Genomic DNA, 21,344 nt, shown 5'->3' with positions numbered 1-21,344 from the left:
TGAGGGCCAATCCTTTTTTTGTATTGATGAATATACTTGCTAATCGCTTGTAATTCCTGAAAGTGGTAAATCTGGATAAAGTGTCATGGGTGTTAATTTTTAATTGGTATGAGAATTCAAATGTAGGTATTATACTTTCCAAACTATAGCTGGAACTAAAAGATGTTCTTTGTTTTTTTTGTTGTTGTTGTTGTTAAGACAATGATAGCCTTGTAAACTAACCCCCTGGAAAGGTGCTATAATATGGTTTGCAGAGTATTGTACCACTGGGCTGCAGTGTAGTTGAAATTGTACTCCAATTAAGCTTACCCAGCTTCAGCCACCAGTTCCCTCTCAGACCACACGGTAGCTGCTGAGTGTGTGTAGTTGGGGGCTTGGACCTCAGAGGAGGAAGTGTGGAGAGAACATGTTTCTTTGTAGAGGAGTTTACGTATTTTTTATTAAATGTCATTGATGCAGAGCATGTGATAAAATATGCAGGTTCAGAATGCTAGTGTCACTTCTCTCTGATATCTTACATGAAATTGGTATCTTAAGAGAAGGTATTCTAACAGGTTTGGGGTTCAGTTGTCTGAATTTCTTTACCTAAATCCTGCTAACAACTATTGAATCTTATGTAGTTGATATTAACCACAATGGATGATGACATGGCTAAGCTATCTTTTTTGATTGCCCTGCTTTCAGATATGTAAGTTCTGGGTTTGAGCACTTATTTTGCTGTGAGTTTAAATAACTATTTTAATATTACTTTAAAAATATTTGAAGTGCTATTTTATTTACACTATTTTGAGAAAAATCAAAACAAGTCATCTTCTCTTCAATTATAATCTCATTATCATGTCATATTCTAATCTTAAAGAAAAATAATCAGTACCTGTATAAAGAGATTCTGTTAATAGCCTAGGCAGATTTCAGTTTTATTCTGTTTTCTTTAGCTGTTTATTGTAAACAGCAAGTGATTCTTCTGTGTAGTGCCTAAAGTTTTTGCTGGTAAAAAAAGATAGTTTTTATAGTACAAGATAGTCTGCCAGTGAATACTTGATTCAACACAGGTTTTTTTGTGCTGCATCCTTTCTTCAGTGAATATTGTTGCAACCTTACAGTCCATTGAGGGGGGCAGAAGGCACAGCCTTTTATGACTACTCATCAGTGAATCAGCGTGAAGGTAAACAAGAAGACAGAAGACCATAATATGATTTTCATGTCTCTGCTAAAGCAGAAACCAGTCATGCTGTAGTTAAAGAGACTTTAAAGGGGGAATTCTAATTGCCTTTTGTATAAAGGAAATCTCAGTGGTCAGAAAGCTTTCCCAGAACACCATCCTGATGCCAAACAGGAAAAATGAGGAGTTAAAATATTTTGCTTCATCATAAATAAATATATGTAGATGGATAGGAACTCAGTGACTGACAATGGACTATTATATAAGATTTTCTCTATGGCCCAGATTCACTAGTTTTGATATTGGCAGAAATTATTGCCAAATAAAGTGCAGTGGCCTGTATACCAGTGTGGTTAGGTCTTATTCTTTACCTCCAGGAAACCCTAAGCCTGGAATGTATTGGCTGTGTTATTAGTTTGTGTGTGTGTGTGTGTGTGTGTGTGTGTGTGTGAGTGTGAGAGAGAGAGAGAGAGAGAGAGAGAGAGAACCTAATCATTGCCTTATTTTCACCATTTCTAAAATGATGGCTTACACTTGCATTGAACAAAAGGTAAAGAGCTCAGTTTATAGTTAAATTTGAATAAAGAGCTGTGTTGATTTTAGTTTATTGATTAGTACTTTTCTTTTTTGGGGCAGGAATTTTTGTTTAAGGTCAATTGATAGCAAGATCAATTGGCATTATATTTTCTTTGTTAAAGAATTTTTTTTTTATTCCTAAGTAGCCCCTTTTCTAATAAGAATGATTTTTGCAAGTGGCCTTTAAGGTTTTATGCTCTGTTGATATTTATAGTGGGTGGCTCTATTTGTGTCTTTCTGTTAGGTGGATAATTAAAAAGTCTCTTAATCGTAGGTGGCACAAGATCTCTGCAAAGTAGCTGGTGTAGCAAAAGTTCTGGTGGCTCAACATGATGCATACAAAGGCCTCCTTCCAGGTAACGTTTTCCAGTGGAAAAAATGTAATGTCTAAATTACGCTTGAATATATGAATATGAAAATATTATGAAATGTGTTTATCAAATGTGTTTAATTCTCAGAGGAACTGACACCATTGATTTTGGCAACTCAGAAGCAGTTCAGTTACACACACATCTGTGCTGGAGCATCTGCTTTTGGAAAGGTAAGAAGATTGAGAATATGGCATCTGATGTCACTACTCAGAAGGGGTCGATTTCATTGTGCTGACAATGTACAACAGTCTTTGTTTAGATAGCTAATCATGGCTTTCTGAATGAATGTTGTAATTTTGCTAAAATTTATTCTTTCGAGATTTTATTGTAATTTTTGTTTAAAATGCTATCCCCATGTTTTGAAATTTTGTCACAGAGACAACTCTGTTCTTTAAAAATTTTGTCGTAATTTATTAGAATGCCTCTTTCCAATTTTCAAATTTTGTCATGGAGAAAACTCTATTTAGGCTATTTAAAAAATTATTTTTCTTTAAAAACAATGTTGGACTGTCTCTGTGTGTGAATGTCATTTGTATTAGAAACCCATCTTAAGTGGTAGTTTGTGTGGCTGATGGATATTTATCAAGGCCAAATCCTGTCTACTTGAGGGGTTTGGGCAGGGCTGTGTGGTGGTTGAAAACATTGTTAGGGTAAAGCAAGCTGTAATCTGATCTTGTGCATTGTGATATGTCTGAAGAAAGAATGTGCTATCAGATGGATAGTGGTCTGCATGAAGTTTTTTAAAAAGGGAGGAGAGGGAGGTAGGGGGAGCCCAAGAGAAGGAATTTGTCACTGGGTCTTGCTCTCTCTGTGGCCATGGGTATCGTCTTCGCTCCCTTTTCTTGTATCCCATTCTTAATCTACAGTTTTTAGTTTTTATTTTTGCTTTTAAAGATTATAAATCAAGTTGTACAAAAATACATTCTTCTTATAAAGGATGCATACAGTACAGCAGTATGCACAGCAAGGTATCAGAGTCTCCTTTCTTATTCCCAACTCTCTCTTCCATCTTCAGAAGTACAGATGTTAACAATTTTACATTCTTTTAGGCTTCTTTCTGTGTTGATTTTCAGATTGTAATACACACACAATTTTTTTTCTTTTAACTCTAAAATGGGATAATATTTTATGAATTGTTTAGCAACTAGTGGTTTTTACTTAAGAGTATGTCTGGAAAATATTTGCTCATAGCATGTCTGTCTCCTTTTTCTTATAACTGCATAATAATCTGTATTTAGCCAAGGATGGACAGTTAGGTTGTTTCTAATTTTTTTGTATTTATGAACTTTGCTGCAAGGAAATGTCCCTGTATGTACCTCTTTGTATACATATGCTGGTATTTATTTAAAATGGCGTCCAGGAAGTGAAATAGCTGGGTAAAGATTATGTGTTTTAAAATTTTGATATATATTGCTAAGTTACTCTTAAAAGAATGCCTCAGGGGCAATCCCCTGGGTTTAATGGTTGAGTTTGGTGTGTTCTGCTTTGGTGGCCCGGGTTCACAGCTTCAGGGCCTGAGTGGGGATCTATACCACTCATCAGCCATGCTGTGGCAGTGACCCACATACAAAATAGAGGAAGACTGGCAAAGATGTTAGCTCAGGGCTAATCTTCCTCAAGCAAAAAGAGAGGAAAATTGGCAACAGATGTCAGTTCAGGGTGACTCTTCCTTGGCCAAAAAAAAAAAGAGGGATGCCTCAGTTTATACTCCATCAGTGCATATGAGAATAGCTTGCCAATACTTTGTATTCTACATTTTAACATTTTTTCCCCTAATCTGACGGGTGAAGACTATATCTTTTTAAGTTTTGTATTTCTGTAATTGATATTGAGATCAAATATCTTTTCATATAATTATTGGTTATTTTTATTTCTTCTTTGAATTGTCTTAATTTGACTTTTTTCCCCTTTACATTTGCAGTTCTGTTATGATTGACTTTTAAATATGAGTTTGGGGAGTAAGATATAAGCTGTTTCATCAAATAACCATGTTGAGTGACATTAACAGTGAGTTCCCAATACATTGATCTCTCTCTCTTTTTTTTTTAAGGTATACTTTTTGGTGAGGAAGATTGGCACCGAGCTAACATCTGGTGTCAATCTTCCTCTTTTTTTTCCCTCCACAAAGCTCCAGCACATACTTGCATATCCTAGTTGTAAGTCATTCTTGTTCTTTTATGTGGGATGCCGCCACAGCATGGCTTAATGAGTGGTGTGTAGGCACATGCTCAGGATCCGAACTGGTGAACCCTGGGCTGCTGATGTGGAGTGTGCAGACTTAACCACTTGGCCACAGGGCCATCCCCTGATCCGTTTTCTTGCAAAATGTGTGTTTGTGAATATTTATCTGTGGTACAGTATTGCTTCTAGACATGAATCACCGCAAACTGTGTAGGGACCTTGCACAGTCCCTAAACACGTAAATCATTCTAGTTTGTTTTTAACTTCTAGAAGTATCAATTTGAACTCATTAAAATTTTTCTTTGAAAGTTAGTAGAATTCCTAGGCAATAACAGAATTTTCAGTGTACAATGTAAATACTGAGTTTAATGAACAATTGTTCTTTTTTTTAGGTTGTCACATTGCAGACTATCATAACTTTTTCAGTTTTTATATGAGGTTCAGTAATTGACAAGTAAGATGGTTCCACAGACATATCTGACCTTGGGCTATCATTTACCTTCCTGTAGTCTGTTTTTCTTACATGAAATGGTGCAGTTTGAACAATCGATGTTTTAAGATCTATCAACTAGAGAAGTTAAAAAATGGAGTGGGTTTCCTCTACAATAGGTTTTCTTTTCCCTGAGGATGATTAACTCAGAGGCTTGGCATCCAACTACTGTATTTTGGCATGTTAGAGATGAGCACTGAAATAAAAAATTTCCTCTCTGAGAGTTTTGATCCTGTTTTGTGTGATTTACACAATTTCATGCATCTTGAGTTCCTGTGATGGCAGTTCACCTAAAAGATTGTTAAACCAAGGAAGGGTGTTTGTTGTATCTAATTAGCTAGATTTTAATACTCTGGACTTAATTACTATGTTGTGACATATTGGAGTTTTGAGGACAAGGGTCACATAATAGTAGCTGGTGCTGCAGCCTCTGAAAAGAACACTCTGGCAGTTATTGCCTCTCCTTCCCTGAAACCAGGTGGTCAAGCCTGTTGGATAACATAGAGATAGATCTTTTACCATCCACCCTCTCAGGACATTTAGATGGAAGATCAGACCTGGAAAAACATGCCTTTAAGTACGGTGGTAAATTTACTTTCAAGAATTCCCCAGAGAAGCCATCTGGTCCTGAACTTTTATTTTTTGGGAGAGTTTCGATTATTGTTTGATTACTTGTGATTGGTCTATTCAGATTCTCTGTTTCTTCTTGATTCAGTTTTGGGACGTTGTATGAGTCTAAAAATTTATCCAATTCTTCTAGGTTATCCAATTTGTTGGCATATAGTTTTTCATAGTATTCTCTTATAATCCTGTGTATTTTTGTGGTATTCATTGTAATTTCTCCTCTTTCATTTCTAATTTTATTTGGGCCTTCTCTCTTTTTACTTAGTAGGTCTCGGTAAGGGTTTGTCAATTTTGTTTATCTTCTCAAAGAACCAACTTTTAATTTCCTTGATTTCTTCTATTGTTTTTTTTAGTCCCTATTTCATTTATTTCTGCTCTAATTTTTATTAGTTTCCTCCTCCTGCTGACTTTGGGCTTCATTTGCTCTTCTTTTTCTAGTTCTGTTAGATATAGTTTAAGATTACTTATTTGAAATTTTCCTTGTTTGTTAAGGTGGGCCTATATCGCGATAAATTTCCTTCTTAGCACCACTTCTGCTGCATCTCATAAGAGTTGGTATGTTGTATTTTCATTTGTCTCCAGGTGTTCTTTGATTTCTTCATTGACCCAATAGTTGTTCAGTTAGTTTCATGTTGTGTAGTCTCCACATATTTGTGACTTTCCCAGCTTTTTTCTTTTAGTTGATTTCTAGTTTCATAACTTGTGGTCAGAAAAGATGCTTGATATGATTTGAATCTTCTTAAATTTAGTGAGGCTTGCCTTGTTTCCCAACGTATGGTCCATCTTTGAGAATGTTCCTTGTGCACTTGAGCAGAATATGCATTCTTCTGTTTTTGGATAGACTGTTTTATATATATCTGTTAAGTCCATCTGGTCTACTGTTTCATTTAAGGCCACTGTTTCCTTGTTGACTTTCTGTCTGGATGATCTATGCATTGGTGTAAGTGGGATGTTGAGGTCTCCTACTATTGTTGTATTGCTGTCAGTTTCTCCCTTTAGCTCTATTAATAGTTGCTTTATATTCTTTGGTGCTGCTGTGTTAGGTGCATATATATTTGTAAGTGTTATGTTCTCTTGGTGGAATGTCCCTTTTATCATTATATACTGCTCCTCTTTGTCTCTCTTTTTTTTTTTTTTTTTGAGGAAGATTAGCCCTGAACTAACATCTGTGCCCATCTTCCTCTACTTTATATGTGGGATGCCTGCCATAGCATGGCTCGACAAGCAGTGCGTAGGTCCACACTAAGAACCTGAACTGGCAAACCCTGGGCTGCTGAAGCAGAACATGTGAACTTAACTGCTGCACCACTGGGCTGGCCCCTCTCATTGTCTTTTTTTATGTCAAAGTCTGCTTTGTCTGATAAGTATAAGCATGACAACACCTGCTTTCTTTTGCTTGTCATTTGCCCTGGAGTATCATCCCTTCACTCTGAGCTTTTGTCTGTATTTAGAGCTTAGATGTGTTTCCTGGAGGCAGCATATTGTTGGATCTTGTTTTTTAATCCACCCAGCCACTCTGTGTAATTTGATTGGAGAATTCAATCCCTTTACATTTAGAGTGATTACTGATTTACGGGGGCTTAATACTGCCATTTTATCTCTTGTTTTCCAGTTGTTCTGTGTTCCCCTTGTTTCTCTTCCCTCATATTTCTGACTGCCGTTTCAGTTTGGTGATTTTCTGTGATGGTTTTCTCTTTATTTATGATTTGTGTCTGTGTTCTGATTTTTTGTTTAGTGGTTAACATGAGGTTTGTATAAAAAATGTCATGGGTGAAATAGTCCATTTTCTGATAGCCTCCTATGTTCTGTAGCCTAAGCAGGTTCCATCCCTTTCCTCTTCCATTTCTGAGTTAATGTTGTCACAAATTATTATTTTTTGTGTTGTGAAATTGAACTGTTTATGGTTATTTTTGATGCTTTTTTCCTTTCATCATTTATGTTATAATTGTTTGCTAACCTGTTAGATAGAGAGCTGCAATTTTCTGATTTTTGTCTACGTATGTATCTCCTTGCTCAGAGCTTTGTAAACCTTTGCCTTTTTGTTTCAGGTAAGAGGGCTTACTTCATCATTTCTTGTAAGGGGGATCTAGTGTCAAGGAACTCCCTCAGCTTTAGTTTATCTGGGAAAACTTTTATTTCTCCATGATACCTGAAGGATAGTTCCACTGGATAGAATATTCTTGGCTGAAAGTTTTTGTCTTTCAGTATTTAAATATATCATTCCATTCTCTCCTAGCCTGTAATATTTTTGCTGAGAAATCTGCTGAAAGCCTGATAGCAGTTCCTTTGTAGGTTATTTTCTTCTGTCTTGCCCTTAATATTTTTTCTTCATTATTGACTTTTGCCAGTTTTAATATTATATGCCTTGGAGAAGGTCTTTTTTGCATCGATGTAATTAGGAGTTCTATTGGTTTCATGTATTTGTAAGTCCAGTTCCTTCCCCAGTTTTGGAAAGCTCTCACTTGTTATTATTTTGAACAAGCTGTCTACTCCTTTCTCCCCCACTTCTCCCTCTGGAGTACCTACAATCCTTATGTTGCTTCTCCTAATTGAGTCAGATATTTCTTGAAGAATTTTTTCACTTTTTAAAAATCTTATTTCTTTCTCCTCTACCTGAAGCATTTCTATCCTGTCATTCCCTAATTCTGTCCTCCATAATGTCAGCTGTATTTTTTATGGCTTCTAGTTTATTTTTTATCTCACTAATTGTGTTCTTCATATCCAGAGTTTCTGTATAGTTTTTTTTAAGGGCTTCAGTCACTTTGGTGAAGTATTTCTTCTGCTCGTTAATTTTATTCCTGAGATCATTGAATTGCCTGAGTTTTCTTGTAACTCATTGAGTTTCCTTATGACAACTATTTTAAATTCTCTGTCATTGAGATTGTAAATTTCTGTGACTTCAGGAATGGTTTCTAGAGACTTGTCATTTTCCTTCTGCCCTGAAGTGTTACTGTAGTTCTTCATGATGTTTTGGTTTTTTTTCCTTCTTCTTCTCCCCAAAGCCCCCTAGTACATAGTTGTATATTCTAGTTGTAGGTCCTTCTAGTTCTACTATGTGGGATGCTGCGTCAGCCTGGCTTGATGAATGGTGCTAGATCCACACCCAGGAACCAAACCAGTGAAACCCTGGGCTGCTGAAGCAAAGCGCGCAAACTTAACCACTTGGCTATGGGGCTGGCCCCCATCATGGTGTTTGATGAATTGATCCTTTGCCTCTGCATTTGTGGTAGCATCAGGTCGCAGATTCCACCTGTCACTGCTGGGGTGGAACAGGAGCTTTGTTTCTGATGCTGCCCCATCTGCTGGAAGTTGTGTGGGTAAGGCTGCTCTGTGCTTGGGTGGGCTCTTGGTGGGTCACTCTAGTGTTGGTAGGGCCTCTGTGCTCAGTGGGTGGGTTGCACAAGCATGGACCTGCACTGCGCTCATGGGTGGTTTAGCTGAGCTGCTGTGTTTGGTGGGTGGGGCACCTTCACAAGGGCTGAGCTGCTGCTCCTGGGGGGAGCATTCCCATGGGCAGGGCCACCATGGCACAGTGGGTGCTCCTGCAGGTGTGACTACCACTCCAAAAGTGTTCATGCCCCCAGACTCAGCTGTTCCCACCTCCTCTTACAGTGTTGCCGGGCTGCTGTGTGAGGCTCTGTGACCTTGCTTACTGCTGCTGGGAAGAGGGAGGGGTGTGCTCACCTGATTCCACTGCTTTCTGGGGATCCAGTCCACTCACTTTCAGATGTACGGCTGTGTGGATCTCTCAGGCGTCCTGTTGTGCTGTGTAGGGAATCTTCTGTTGGTTAATGAATGTCTGTTTTGTTGTAACTTAGAGGGGAGAGGCAAAGGGAATAGCTCACTCCACCATGATGCTGACATCACCCTGACCAAACCCTTTATTTTCTACGAGATCTTAATTTTTTCTAAACTATGGAACTTTTAAGTAGCTTTTCTATCATGGTTGAAAGAGCATTTCTATATATATGTAGGTAGCAAACTGAAAATTAGAAAATCTTTCCTGTTGGAGATATGACAGGAGGAAATTGATTTAGGCCATCAACACTTGTTAGCATCAATTTATATAGACCACTTGTTAGATAAGGGGTAAGGACATAAGATAAATAGAAGACACAAAATCTCTGCCCTCAGGGTGCTTATAAATTTAGTTGAAGGTCATATAGTATGTATATTAAAAATTATTTCTAAACAAAATACATGCTAGTGCCAATTAGATATTGTACATTCATGTAAGAGGATGCAGAATAAAGGACTAATTAGAGGATAATCCTGGGAGAATTCTTAGAGAACAGAGAGGGTTTGGGGATAGAATGAGGGGAGGAACATGGATACTGTTATAGTGAAAGTTTACCTGCCAGAAGTGGTATCATTTATCAAGTTCAAGAGATGCCGTCTATTTGTATGATAAAAGCAACACTTCACTTTTTTTATTCCACTTAGATAATGTCATCATCTGAGAGACCTTTGAGTCTAGAAAGTATGGAAATTCAGTCTTCACTAACTGACACTCTCTGTTTAAGAGCTCTGGAGTCATAGAATTTTAGTCTAGAGGTATAGGGATTCTCTTCTTTTCATCGTGAGGTGAGGTAACTGAAACCTGGAAATATTGTGAGATCCCTGCTAGAGAGAGCAAAGTTATCACATGTATCTATTCCAGAGATGTTACATGCATATATGAGGAGAAGTGTATACATTAATTTTTGTTGCTCTTTTTATACATACTATACATGCTGTGCTTCACCTTTGTCATATGTATTTTTTTTTTTGGTGAGAAAGGTTGGCCCTGAGCTAACATCTGTTGCCAATATTCCTTTTTTTGCTTGAGGAAGATTGTCACTGAGCTAACATCTGTGCCAGTCTTCCTCTACCTTATGTGGGATGCTGCAATAGCATGGCCTGATGAGCAGTGCTAGGTCCGTGCCAGGGATGCAAACCTGTGAACCCTGGGCCACTGAAGTGGAGCGTGCAAACTTAACCAAACTATGCCACCGGGCCAGCTCCTTTTTCATTGTTTTTTATGATTATATAGGATTCCATTATATGGATAAACTATAATTTATAAACCTATCCCCTGTTGATGGACATTTAGGTTAGTTTTGATCTTTTTTTATGCTATCGATTTTTTAAAAGGTGAAAATGTCTTTGAAATTTTTCTTTCATACACTTTAAGTAAATATGTACAAGTATATTCTTTTTCAGTATTTGAGAATTTTACTGCTCTTCTGAGTATTTTTTTATCTCTTCTTATCTAAATTCAGTAATCTGTAACTGTCACACTCTGTAAGTGATGTTTGTTAAAGCAAATATCATATCTCATAATTCAACATACTGAATGAAGGTGGTTTATTACTATAAAACTGATAAAACTCTTAATGTAGTTAAAGTAATGGTTGGCTCTTACTTAGTCTTAAAGGCTGTCCAAAAAGTTGTACTTAAAGTTGCAGTATGTCTAAAGATGCATGTAAAGTATATTTGAATTAAAATTTCTACAGAATATGCATTTAGAGAATGTTATTGCTGATAGTTTATAGCCATGCATTAGCACGTATGTGTGTAACTCACTGTTTATTTTACTTTTAGAACCTTTTGCCCAGAATAGCAGCCAAACTTGATGTAGCCCCAATTTCTGACATCACTGTGATCAAGTCACCCGACACATTTGTAAGAACTATTTATGCAGGTGAGTACGCAAGGAAAATAATTAATAAACATGTTAAATTTTTATAAATTTTAAAAGCAGAAATTAATTCTTGAAGTAGGATTTTCTGTCTGTCTTTATTTCTTTTTTTGTTTGAGGAAGATTAGCCCTGAGCTAACATCTGCTGCCAATCCTCCTCTTTTTGTTGAGGAAGACTGGCCCTGAGATAACATCTGTGCCCATCTTCCTCTACTTTGTATATGGACGCCTGCCACAGCATGGCTTGACAAGCAGTGCATAGGTCCACACCTGGGATCTGAACTGGTGAGCCCCAGGCCGCCGAAGCAGAATGTGCGAACTTAACCACCACGCCACCAGGCCAGCCCCTTGAAGATAGGATTTTGAAACAAGTCATACACTTGCTGTAAATGGTCTATCTTAAAGGTTTCTGAGAAAAATCTTAGAGTTGCTACTAGACCATGACATGACATTCTCTCTGATAGATTCAAAGCACAGTTCTTTCCTTCTTGTCTTTCAGTTTACAGAATGAGATTTTTCCAGTGATCAATAAAAATTAGATTCACTATTCAATATATTTTGTAAGTGGCACCTGGAAAAGCAGACTTTTTATTTTTATTTTAATTTTTAAAATTTTTCAAATTTTATTGAAGTCATAATAGTTTATAACATTGTGAAATTTTAGTTGTACATTATTATTTGTCAGTCACCATATACTCATCCGCCAACCCCCTTGCCCTCTGGTAACCACTGATCAGTTCTCTTTGTCCATGTGTTTGTTTATCTTCCACGTATGAGTGAAATCATATGGTGTTTGTCTTTCTCTGTCTGGCTTATTTTGTTTAACATAATACCCTCAAAGTCTACCCCTGTTGTTGCAAATGGGATGATTTTTTCTTTTTTATGGCTGAGTAGTATTCCATTATATATATACACCATGTCTTCTTTATCCACTCATTGGTTGATGGGCACTTGGGTTGGTTCCACATCTTGGCTATTGTGAATAATGCTGCAGTGAACATAGGGATGCATAAGTCTCTTTGAATTGTTGATTTCAAGTTTTTTGGATAAATACCCAGTAGTTGGGTAGCTGGATTGTATGGTATTTCATTTTTAATTTTTTGAGAAATCTCCATACTGTTTTCCGTAGTGGCGGCACTATGTTTGCATTTCCACCAGCAGTGGATGAAGGTTCCTTTTTCTCCTCCACATCCTCTGCAGCATTTGTTGTTTTTTGTCTCGGTAATTATAGACATTCTAACAGGTGTAAGGTGATATCTCATTGTAGTTTTGATTTGTATTTCCCTGATGATTAGTGATGGTGAACATCTTTTCATGTGCCTGTTGGCCATCTATATGTCTTCTTTGGAGAAATGTCGGTTCATATCGTCTGCCCATTTTTTGATCAGGTTGTTTTTTTGTTGTTGTTTTATGAGTTCTTTGTATATTGTGGTGATTAACTCCTTGTTGTATATATTATTTGCAATGTTTTCTCCCAGTTGGTGGGTTGTTGCTTTGTTTTGATCCTAGTTTCTTTTGCATTGCAGAAGCTCTTTAGTCTGATTAATTCCCACTTGTTTATTTTTTCTTCTGTTTCCCTTGTCTGAGAGGACATAGTATTTGAAAAGATCCTTTTTAGTTCGATGTCAAAGAGTGTACTGCTAATATTATCTTCCAGGAGTTTTATAGTTTCAGGTCGTATCTTCAAGTCTTTGATCCATTTTGAGTTTATTTTTGTGTACGGTGTGAGATAGTGGTCTACCTTCATTCTTTTGCATGTGACTGTCCAGTTTTCCCAGCACCATTTACTGAAGAGACTTTCCTTTCTCCATTGTATGTTCTTAGCTCCTTCGTCAAAGATTAGCTGTCCATAGATGTGTGGTTTTACTTCTGGGCTTTCAGTTCTGTTCCATTGATCTGTGTGCCTGTTTTTGTACCAGTACCTTGCTGTATTGATTACCATAGCTTTGTAGTATATTTTGAAGTGAGGCATTGTGATTCCTCCAACTTTGTTCTTTTTTCTCCGTGTAATCAAACTTTTTTTTTAAAACAGTATTCTCAATCTTCTTTGCTGCTTCTACTCCATTTCCATCTACATTAAGAAATTTATTTCAGTGTCTCTTTAGTTGATTGCTGTTTTGCTAAGCACACTGGTCCCTAGAGAGGCCGGAGGAGGTAGTGAACTCTTTGTTCTTCCTGATTGAAGTTGTGTCCTTTAGTATAAATGGTCAGTTCTCAAGTCTTTCATCTTTAGTAGTGTTTGAGGAGAAATAGTTGATCATAGTTTAGGTCACTCTTAATGTGATTGCTAATCCATAAGAAATGTCTCAAATCCTTTTTGAGTCTTGGAATATCATAATTCTTATTCTTTGTGCCCTGTCATGTTTTCACTTTCTTTCCTCCCTTAGCATGCATAGTAGCTTCATTCTTATTAAGTTGTTGCAACTCATATTGTTTAGTTACCGATGGCGTTGTTTTTGGAGAAAGAAGCTTTTATTTATATTCCTTCTTTGGAATAGTGTACCTTATTAGTGTGGCTGCCTATTCCAGTTTCTTGCTTTCAGGCTGGTCAGCACTTGTCCTATTTTTAAAGACATTCGAGGTTATACAGATATCCACTGATATGTTTCTTCATGTTATGGGTACTTTTCCTATAGTCTGTAGAGGTGGTACAACTGGTCCACAGTTACTTCTTCCTTGTCTTTGTGAAGTAAATCCTGAATCTCAAAGAAATACTTGTTTTGTTGCCTTTCCTCTTTTTTAAAAATAAATTGTGTATTTTCTTAAAAGGATCTTTTCAAATACCATGTCTTCTTGGACAAGGGAAACAAAAGAAAAAATAAACAAATGGGACTTCATTAGACTAAAGAGCTTCTGCAAGGCAAAGGAAACCAGGATCAAAATGAAAAAACAACCCAACAACTGGGGGAAAATATTTGCAAAGCATGTATCTGATAAGGAGTTAATCTCCATAATATATAAAGAGCTCACACAACTGAAGTACAAAAAAAGAAACAACCCAATCAAAAAGTGGGTAGAGGATATGAACAGACATTTTCTACATGATCTACAGATGGCCAATAGGCACATGAAAAGATGCTCCGCATCACTAATCATCAGGGAAATGCAAATCAAAACTACACTTAGATATCAGCTTATGGCAATTAGAGTTGCTATAATCACCAAGACAAAAAATAAATGTTGGAGAGGTTGTGGAGAAAAGGGAACCCTGATACGCTGCTGGTGGGAATGCAAACTGGTGCAGCCACTGTGGAAAACAGTGTGGAGGTTTCTCAGAAAATTAAAAATAGAAATACCATATGACCCGGCTATCCTACTACTGGGTGTTTATCTGAAGAACTTGAAGTCAATAATACAAAGAGACTTATGCACCCCTATGTTCATTGCATCATTATTCACAATAGCCAAGACATGGAAGCAACCTAAGTGCCCATTGACTGATGATTTGATAAAGAAGATGTGGTATATGTATACAATGGAATACTACTCATCCATAAAAAAATACAAACTGTCCCATTTGCAGCCACATGGATGGACTGTGAGGGTATTATGTCAAGTGATATAAGCCAGACAGAGAAAGACAAACACCATATGATTTCACTCATTTGTGGAAGATAAACAAACTTATGGACAAAGAGAACAGTTCAGTGGTTACCCGGGGGAAAGGACCCGGGGCTGGGCAGAAGAGTCAAGGGGCACATTTATATGGTGTCTGAAAAATAATAATGTACAACTGAAATTTCACAATGTTATAAACTATTATGACCACAATAAAAAAAATAATAAATACAAAATAAAGAAATTGTGTATTTCAGGAAATGCTTTATGTACGGTGAAGTGTGACGAGAAAGTGAAGGTATTTACTGTCAGAGGAACATCTTTTGAAGCTGCAGCAACAAGTGGAGGTAGTGCTAGTTTGGAACAGGGTGAGTGTTCAGTTGGAGTTTGTATGTGTTTCTTGTTTTTTAGTTTACAGATTATATTAGGGTTAGAGATGGCCTCTGGTTAAATTTGTAATGCAGAGTATTTGAGAGCTGAATCTCAGTGATACTCCCAAGCTTATACAAAAATAAGAAATATTCATAACTATCTTTTTCCTGTCATTTTTGGTACTAGGATAGTCGCTTTGGTGGAACAAAAGAAGTGGTGGAGAGAGGGTCCATTAAGATTAATCTGTTATATTGATGTTAACATTTTTTACTCTCACTGTTCCTATTATACTTGGGAGATTTGATATAATGGAAGAATGTAGTAATAGCAAATGTATAGAGGGTGCTACACTTTAACATATATAGTATCTTATTTGAACCCCATGGAGAGAGAATTATTCCAGTTTTACAGGTAGACTCAGAGAATTAAGTAATTTCTCAAAAGTCGTATAGCTGATGAGGTGAAGTCTGGAATCTAGTCTCTTTAAGTCTTTCCAAAAATCAGAGGAAATGAAGTTAGGAGGACAAAAATTCACAGTAACTAACTTAAATTTCATGGAATTAATTCTTTGTGTGTTTCTCCTAAAAATTATTATTATTATAGAACTTGAACTCATAGTCATTGTTTTGTGATATGTATGTCAATGTATGCAGCATCAAGTACTTCCCCAGTGGGGATATCAGAATGGCTTGATCAGAAATTAACAAAAAGTGATCGACCAGAGCTAACTGGTGCCAAAGTGGTAGTATCTGGTGGTAAGTGGAATATTAAAATGTATTAATTTAAAAAGATGATGTAAACTTAAAATACTTTGATTTTATTAATAGTTATTTTAGAGAGGTACAGATCTTTTTTCAAATGTAAGAAGTATGCAAGTATTATTGGCATTTTACCAATTAGGAAAATGAAATCATGACCTTAATACACAATTTGGGCTTTTTGTTGTAAATCTGTTTCAGTGGCACTAGGGGGAGCATGGTACAAATCATCCCCATAGCTTTGCATCTTGGTATCTTTGTCTTGTTGACTGACTTCCATATTATCTTGAAGAGTATGGTTGGCTTCTGAATCATAGAAAGGACTGGTGGGAATCTCAGGATCATGTTGTATGATCCCCACCCTTTACTTTGAAAGACTTCCAGAGTTGTCTAGGTCTCTATGAATAACTCTTTGAAAGTTTTTTCACATTTAATATCAAAGCTGTTAATACTGCACAAGACTTGCTTCTTTTTTGTATATCATGCTCCTTATTAAAAAAAACTTTTTATAGCTTGCTGACTTTTTGAAAAAATAATTACTGCTATGATTTAAAAATCTTTCCAGACTAAACATCAGATAAAATAATTAAGTTTCCAAATAGCCTTGTATTACAAGCAACATCGAGAGGAAGTCATTTAATATTTCAGAAAGATATATCTGACTCATTTATTCACTTATTTACTCAAGAAATGTTTCTTGGGTATCTATTCTATGCAAGGCCCATTGTAAAGTGCTGGAGAAACAGAGGAAAAGGCAGGGTATTCTTACTCTTAAGGAATTTAAAGACTAGTGAAATGACTTCCCTTCAAATAATTTCATTCAGTCAGTTAATGAAGTTTTGCTAAATACTGTGGATATAGCCGTGACCAAAATAGCTATGCATCCTGCAGTTAAAGAGTTTTTCTTCTAATGGGGAAGACTGATTTTTAAGACTCATTATACAATTAGTTAACTGGTTAGTTAATTACAGTAGTGTTGAATGCTTTATAGGAGAAGTACAGGAATATAATTGGAGAAGTCAGGAAAGACTTTATAGAGGAGATGGCATGCTTAATATGGCAGATGTGTAATATGAAGATTCACTCTATACAAAATTGCAAAATTTTTATAGAAGCAAGTTTATATTTGCTTAATTTGTTTTTTTTCATCTTTTTTAATGAGGTCGGGGTTTGAAAAGTGGAGAGAACTTTAAGTTGTTATATGACTTGGCGGATCAACTACATGCTGCAGGTAAAGTTATTTTCCTTAGTAGAAAAATGTTCCCTTTTCGGTGAAATATTTTTCTTCATTATTTCAATTATATATAAGTCACTCAAGGCTGCAAATTATTTTGCTTTTTCTAGTTTTCAACTTTTCTGTCTTAAACAGTTTTTCCTAGTCTCCAAGTAACGTTAGTTACTTATTCAGTGAGAGGGTGTCTTTGTTCTTTTTTATTATTTATGTGATACTCTTACAGTTGCTGAGTCTTAGTAGTCTTTTTCATTTAAAAATAATTTAAATGGTAGCTTTGGTGCCTACTTCAGATTCAGGAATGCTTTTGTTTTTCTCTTTATTGGTGGTCTAATATAAATCTCATACAAATAGAAGTTAACATTTAACATTATTTTAAAATTATAGTTTACAATTTATAGGAAAGATCGAACTTATTAAAGGTCTATCAGTGAGAATGGAATGATGTTTTTTGAAAAATCAGAAAACTAAAAATATTTTAGTTTTTAATTATACACTATTAAATGAATATATTCTGCTTTTTACAAAAAAGTCTCAATCCTGTCCTCCCCCTTTTAAGAGTTTTGTGTATAACTTTCTAGGTTTTTCCTGTGCTTTTATATTGCTATCTGTACCCATGGAAACAGTAATGGTTTTGTCTGAATAAAGGCATGATATTGACTCTTTATAATCAGATGGTTGCATTTCACTGAGGATGTTTATTTCACTCATTGTTTAATTGAACAAATATCTATGGAGTGTCTGCCATATGTAAGACACTATTTTAGGAGCTAGGGAAATAGCAGTGAACAAAATAAGCAAAAAGTCTCTCTGCTCTTGTGGAAGTTACATTTCTGCTTCGGTGAGATTAGACTTTGTATTAGTTTCAAATGGCTACTATAATAAATTAGCATAAAAATGGTGGCTTAAAACAACAGAAAATTATTCTCTTACAGTTCTAGAGGCAAGAAGTGTGTTGAAATCAAGGTGTTGGCAGAGCCACACGCACTCTGGGGGCAAATCTGTTCTTTTCCTCTTCCAGGGTCTAGTGGCTGCCCTGGCACTCATGGGCTTGTGGCTGTGTCACTTCAATCTCTGCCTCTGTCTTCATATCACCTTCTCCTCTGTATCTGCATCATCTCCCTCTGCATCCTTATAAGGATACGTGTGATGACATTTAGGGCCCACCTAGATAATCCAGGATAAGCACCTTCTCCCAAGATTCTTAACTTTGTATCATTTATGCTGCCATAGGTAATGTTCACAGGTTTTGGGGATTAAAATGAATATATCTTTGGAGGAGCCATTTTTCTGCCTACTGCAGACACTAAACATAATAAATTAGTAAATAAATAGTATATTAGAGGGTAGTAAATGCTGTTGGACAACAGGAAAAGGAGAAGGAGTGTCGGAGAGGGAGGATTGCAGTTTAAATAAGATGGTCAGAGTAGGCCGTAATAAGAAGGAGACACCCAAACAAAGGTTTGAAGGAGCTGAGGAATGAAGCCATGAGCAGATCTGAGAGAGAGGTTTGAGGTAGAGGGACCAGTAAAGTGCAAAGGGCTTGGCTAAGGCAGGCGCATGTCTGGTCTGTGTGATTAATAGCAAGCAGGCCAGTGTGGCTGGAATGAAAAGTGCAAAAAGGGAGAGTAATAAGAGATAAGATTGGGAATAATAGACCAGATCACATAGGGCTTGTAGGCCTTTGTAAGGAGATTGCTTTTTTATGACTGAAATGGGGAACTATTGAAAAGTTTGAGCAGAAGAGTCACATGATCTGACACAAAGTAAAAGGATCACTCTGGCTACAATTTTGAGAATAGACTAGGTGGTTAAGTGCAGGAACAAGGAGATCAATTAGGAGGCTGTTTCAATCATTTGAGTGAGAGATGCTTGTGGTTTGGACCAGGTTAGTAGCGATAGATGTGGGGAGAAATAGTTTTGGGACATATATTTGATGGGAGAACCATTGGGATTTCCTGACAGATTGGATATAAATTCTGAGAGAAAATTTTTATTTGGCAACTCGTAGGATGGAGTTGCCATTAGCTAAGTGGGAAAGACCCCAAGTGGTATGGTTTCCAAGAAGAGATCAGGAGTTCAGTTTTGGGCATATTAAGTTTTGAGATGTCTAATAATGGACATCCAAGTAGAGATGTTGATTAAGCAGTTGGTATAGGAAGTCTGGAGTTCACTGGAGAAGGTTGGGCTGGAGATATAAATTTCGGAGTCAGTTTCATTTAGATGATGATTGAAGCCATGAGACTGGATGAAATTACCAAGGGGAATTGAATGTAGATAAAAAAAGAGGTCCCAGGACTAAGCCCTAGACACTGTAAGGTTGAGAGGTAGGAAAGAAGGGGAGAAGACAACCAAAACGGGAATGGTAAGTAAGGCAGGAAAACCAGGGCAGAGAGTATGACATTTTGGAATCCAAATGAAGTGTTTGAGTAAGGAAAAGAGTGGTCAACTATGTCAAAAGCTGTTGCTAGGAAGGTCAAGGAAGATGAGGATTGAAAAGTGACTAATGGATTAAGCCACTTAGAGGTCATTGGTGACTTTGACCTGTTTTAGTGGAGTAGTAGGGGTGAAAACCTGATTGGAGTGGGTTTAAAAGAATCGTCTTAGGGACCGGCCCGGTGGTGCAGCGGTTAAGTTCGCACGTTCTGCTTCGGCAGCCTGGGGTTCACCGGTTCGGATCCCGGGCGCGGACATGGCACCGCTTGGCAAGCCATGCTGTGGTAGGCGTCCATGCTGTGGAGGAAGATGGGCACGGATGTTAGCTCAGGGCCAGTCTTCCTCAGCAAAAAGAGGAGGATTGGCAGCAGCATGTTAGCTCAGGGCTAATCTTCCTCAAAAAAAAAAAAATCATTCTGGGTAGTGGTTACATGGCTGTAGTCACTTTATGATGAGCCATTGAGCAGTACATTTGTGATTTATGTGCTTTTTTGTATGTGTGTTAAATTTTAGTAGAAAAGGTTTTAGAAATAGAATAGGAGGACTGGAAGGGAAACAGTGAATACAGATGACTCTTTAGAGGGATTTTGCTATATAGGAGAGCAGAGAAATGGACAGTAGCTAGAGGAGGAGTGGGACCAGCAGAGGGACTTTTTAAAGATGGGACAAATAATAGCATGCGTATATGCTAATGGGAATGCTTCAATTGAGAGGGAAAAATTAATCATATAGGAGAGAGGGGAGAGTTGCTTGAACAATGTCCTTGACTAGACAAGAGAGAATATGGACACAGCTGCAGGTTGATGGGTGAATGTGTTAGTTGGAGCACGAGCAAGTTCTCTTCGGATTGTTACAGTTTTTCAACGAAATAGGAAGCAAGGTCCTCAGCTGAGAGTGAAGATGTTAGGGAGTACTGGAAGTTTGAGGAGTGAAGAAAAGATGAAATTATAGTTTAGGAAAGAGTGAGAGAATTAAGCCTATTTTTTTTTTTTAAGTTAAACTCAGTAAACATGGCTGAGTATCGGTCTTTTCCTCCAGTCATGCTGAACGACAGGAGGACAGGTATGGAAAAGGTGGAGAGATTGCTTAATCAGTTAACCAGAGATGGAGGTTTTTCCAAATGAGTGTGATGATGTAAGAGGAGGGCAAGGAAATTGAAGGCAAATGCAAGGAGTGATTAGAGTCATTGATCATAGAATTTAAGCTGGATAAAGAAAGAAGAAAGAACATGAGGAAAGAGAGGGATAGTGAGTAGAATTTCACTGTTCTATTCACTATCCCTCTGGGGTATATAATCCCAGTGGGGTCAGTGGATTGTTGGAGTTTGGTACTAAAGGAGGTCAACTGTAAAGAGGAGATCACGGAGAGACGTTGGAAATTGAGATTATTGAGGGATATTGGTAATGGAAAGGTTGGGGATATGACCATGGGTATGGCTGAGGTAGGGTGGAGGACAAGATGACTGGAGAAGAGTTGTTCAAGGAGCTGAGAAGCCAGAGTGCTGAAATCTCCAAGAATTAAGACGAGAGCAGTATTGGAGAAAGTGACAATGACCCAGAAGCTAAAAATCATGGAGAAATGAAGGGGATTGATCTAGGGAGGTGATAGATGACACAGCAATAGACGGTTGATATAATCTGATGACATGAGAAGCAAAACTGAGGCCTTTTAATTTTAAGGAGGAAGGAGGGGAAACTTTCTGAGAGTGGCAGTGAGGAGTCCCATCTCCAGGCCCAGTGGTATGACTATGGTGGCAGACAAAGCAACATTTGCTGGAGCGGGTTGCAGGGGAATTGTCCTCAGGGAACATCTAGACAAATAGATGGAATATATAGAGAATCTGTGAGTTCCAGAAATCATATCTTAAGTGTTCAAGAATTGAGGAGGAGTGTGAGATGGGTGCAG

At 37.2% G+C, this 21,344-nt stretch overlaps 1 protein-coding gene across 1 annotated transcript in view; it reads left to right on the top strand.

Annotated features, from left to right (window-relative positions):
• Positions 1-21,344, top strand: part of LOC124233046 (electron transfer flavoprotein subunit alpha, mitochondrial) — a 76,237-nt gene that overhangs the window by 12,801 nt on the left and 42,092 nt on the right. The window contains exons 3-8 of the mRNA XM_046650067.1: positions 2,013-2,094; positions 2,197-2,279; positions 10,988-11,087; positions 14,900-15,010; positions 15,668-15,769; positions 16,935-17,003. Of these exons, the coding sequence (XP_046506023.1) occupies positions 2,013-2,094; positions 2,197-2,279; positions 10,988-11,087; positions 14,900-15,010; positions 15,668-15,769; positions 16,935-17,003 (547 nt within the window). The remainder of the gene's footprint in view (positions 1-2,012; positions 2,095-2,196; positions 2,280-10,987; positions 11,088-14,899; positions 15,011-15,667; positions 15,770-16,934; positions 17,004-21,344) is intronic.

The sequence above is a fragment of the Equus quagga genome, unplaced genomic scaffold (assembly GCF_021613505.1).
Source record: "Equus quagga isolate Etosha38 unplaced genomic scaffold, UCLA_HA_Equagga_1.0 153_RagTag, whole genome shotgun sequence".
Lineage (NCBI taxonomy): Eukaryota > Metazoa > Chordata > Mammalia > Perissodactyla > Equidae > Equus > Equus quagga.
This window is presented reverse-complemented; position numbering and strand designations above follow the sequence as displayed.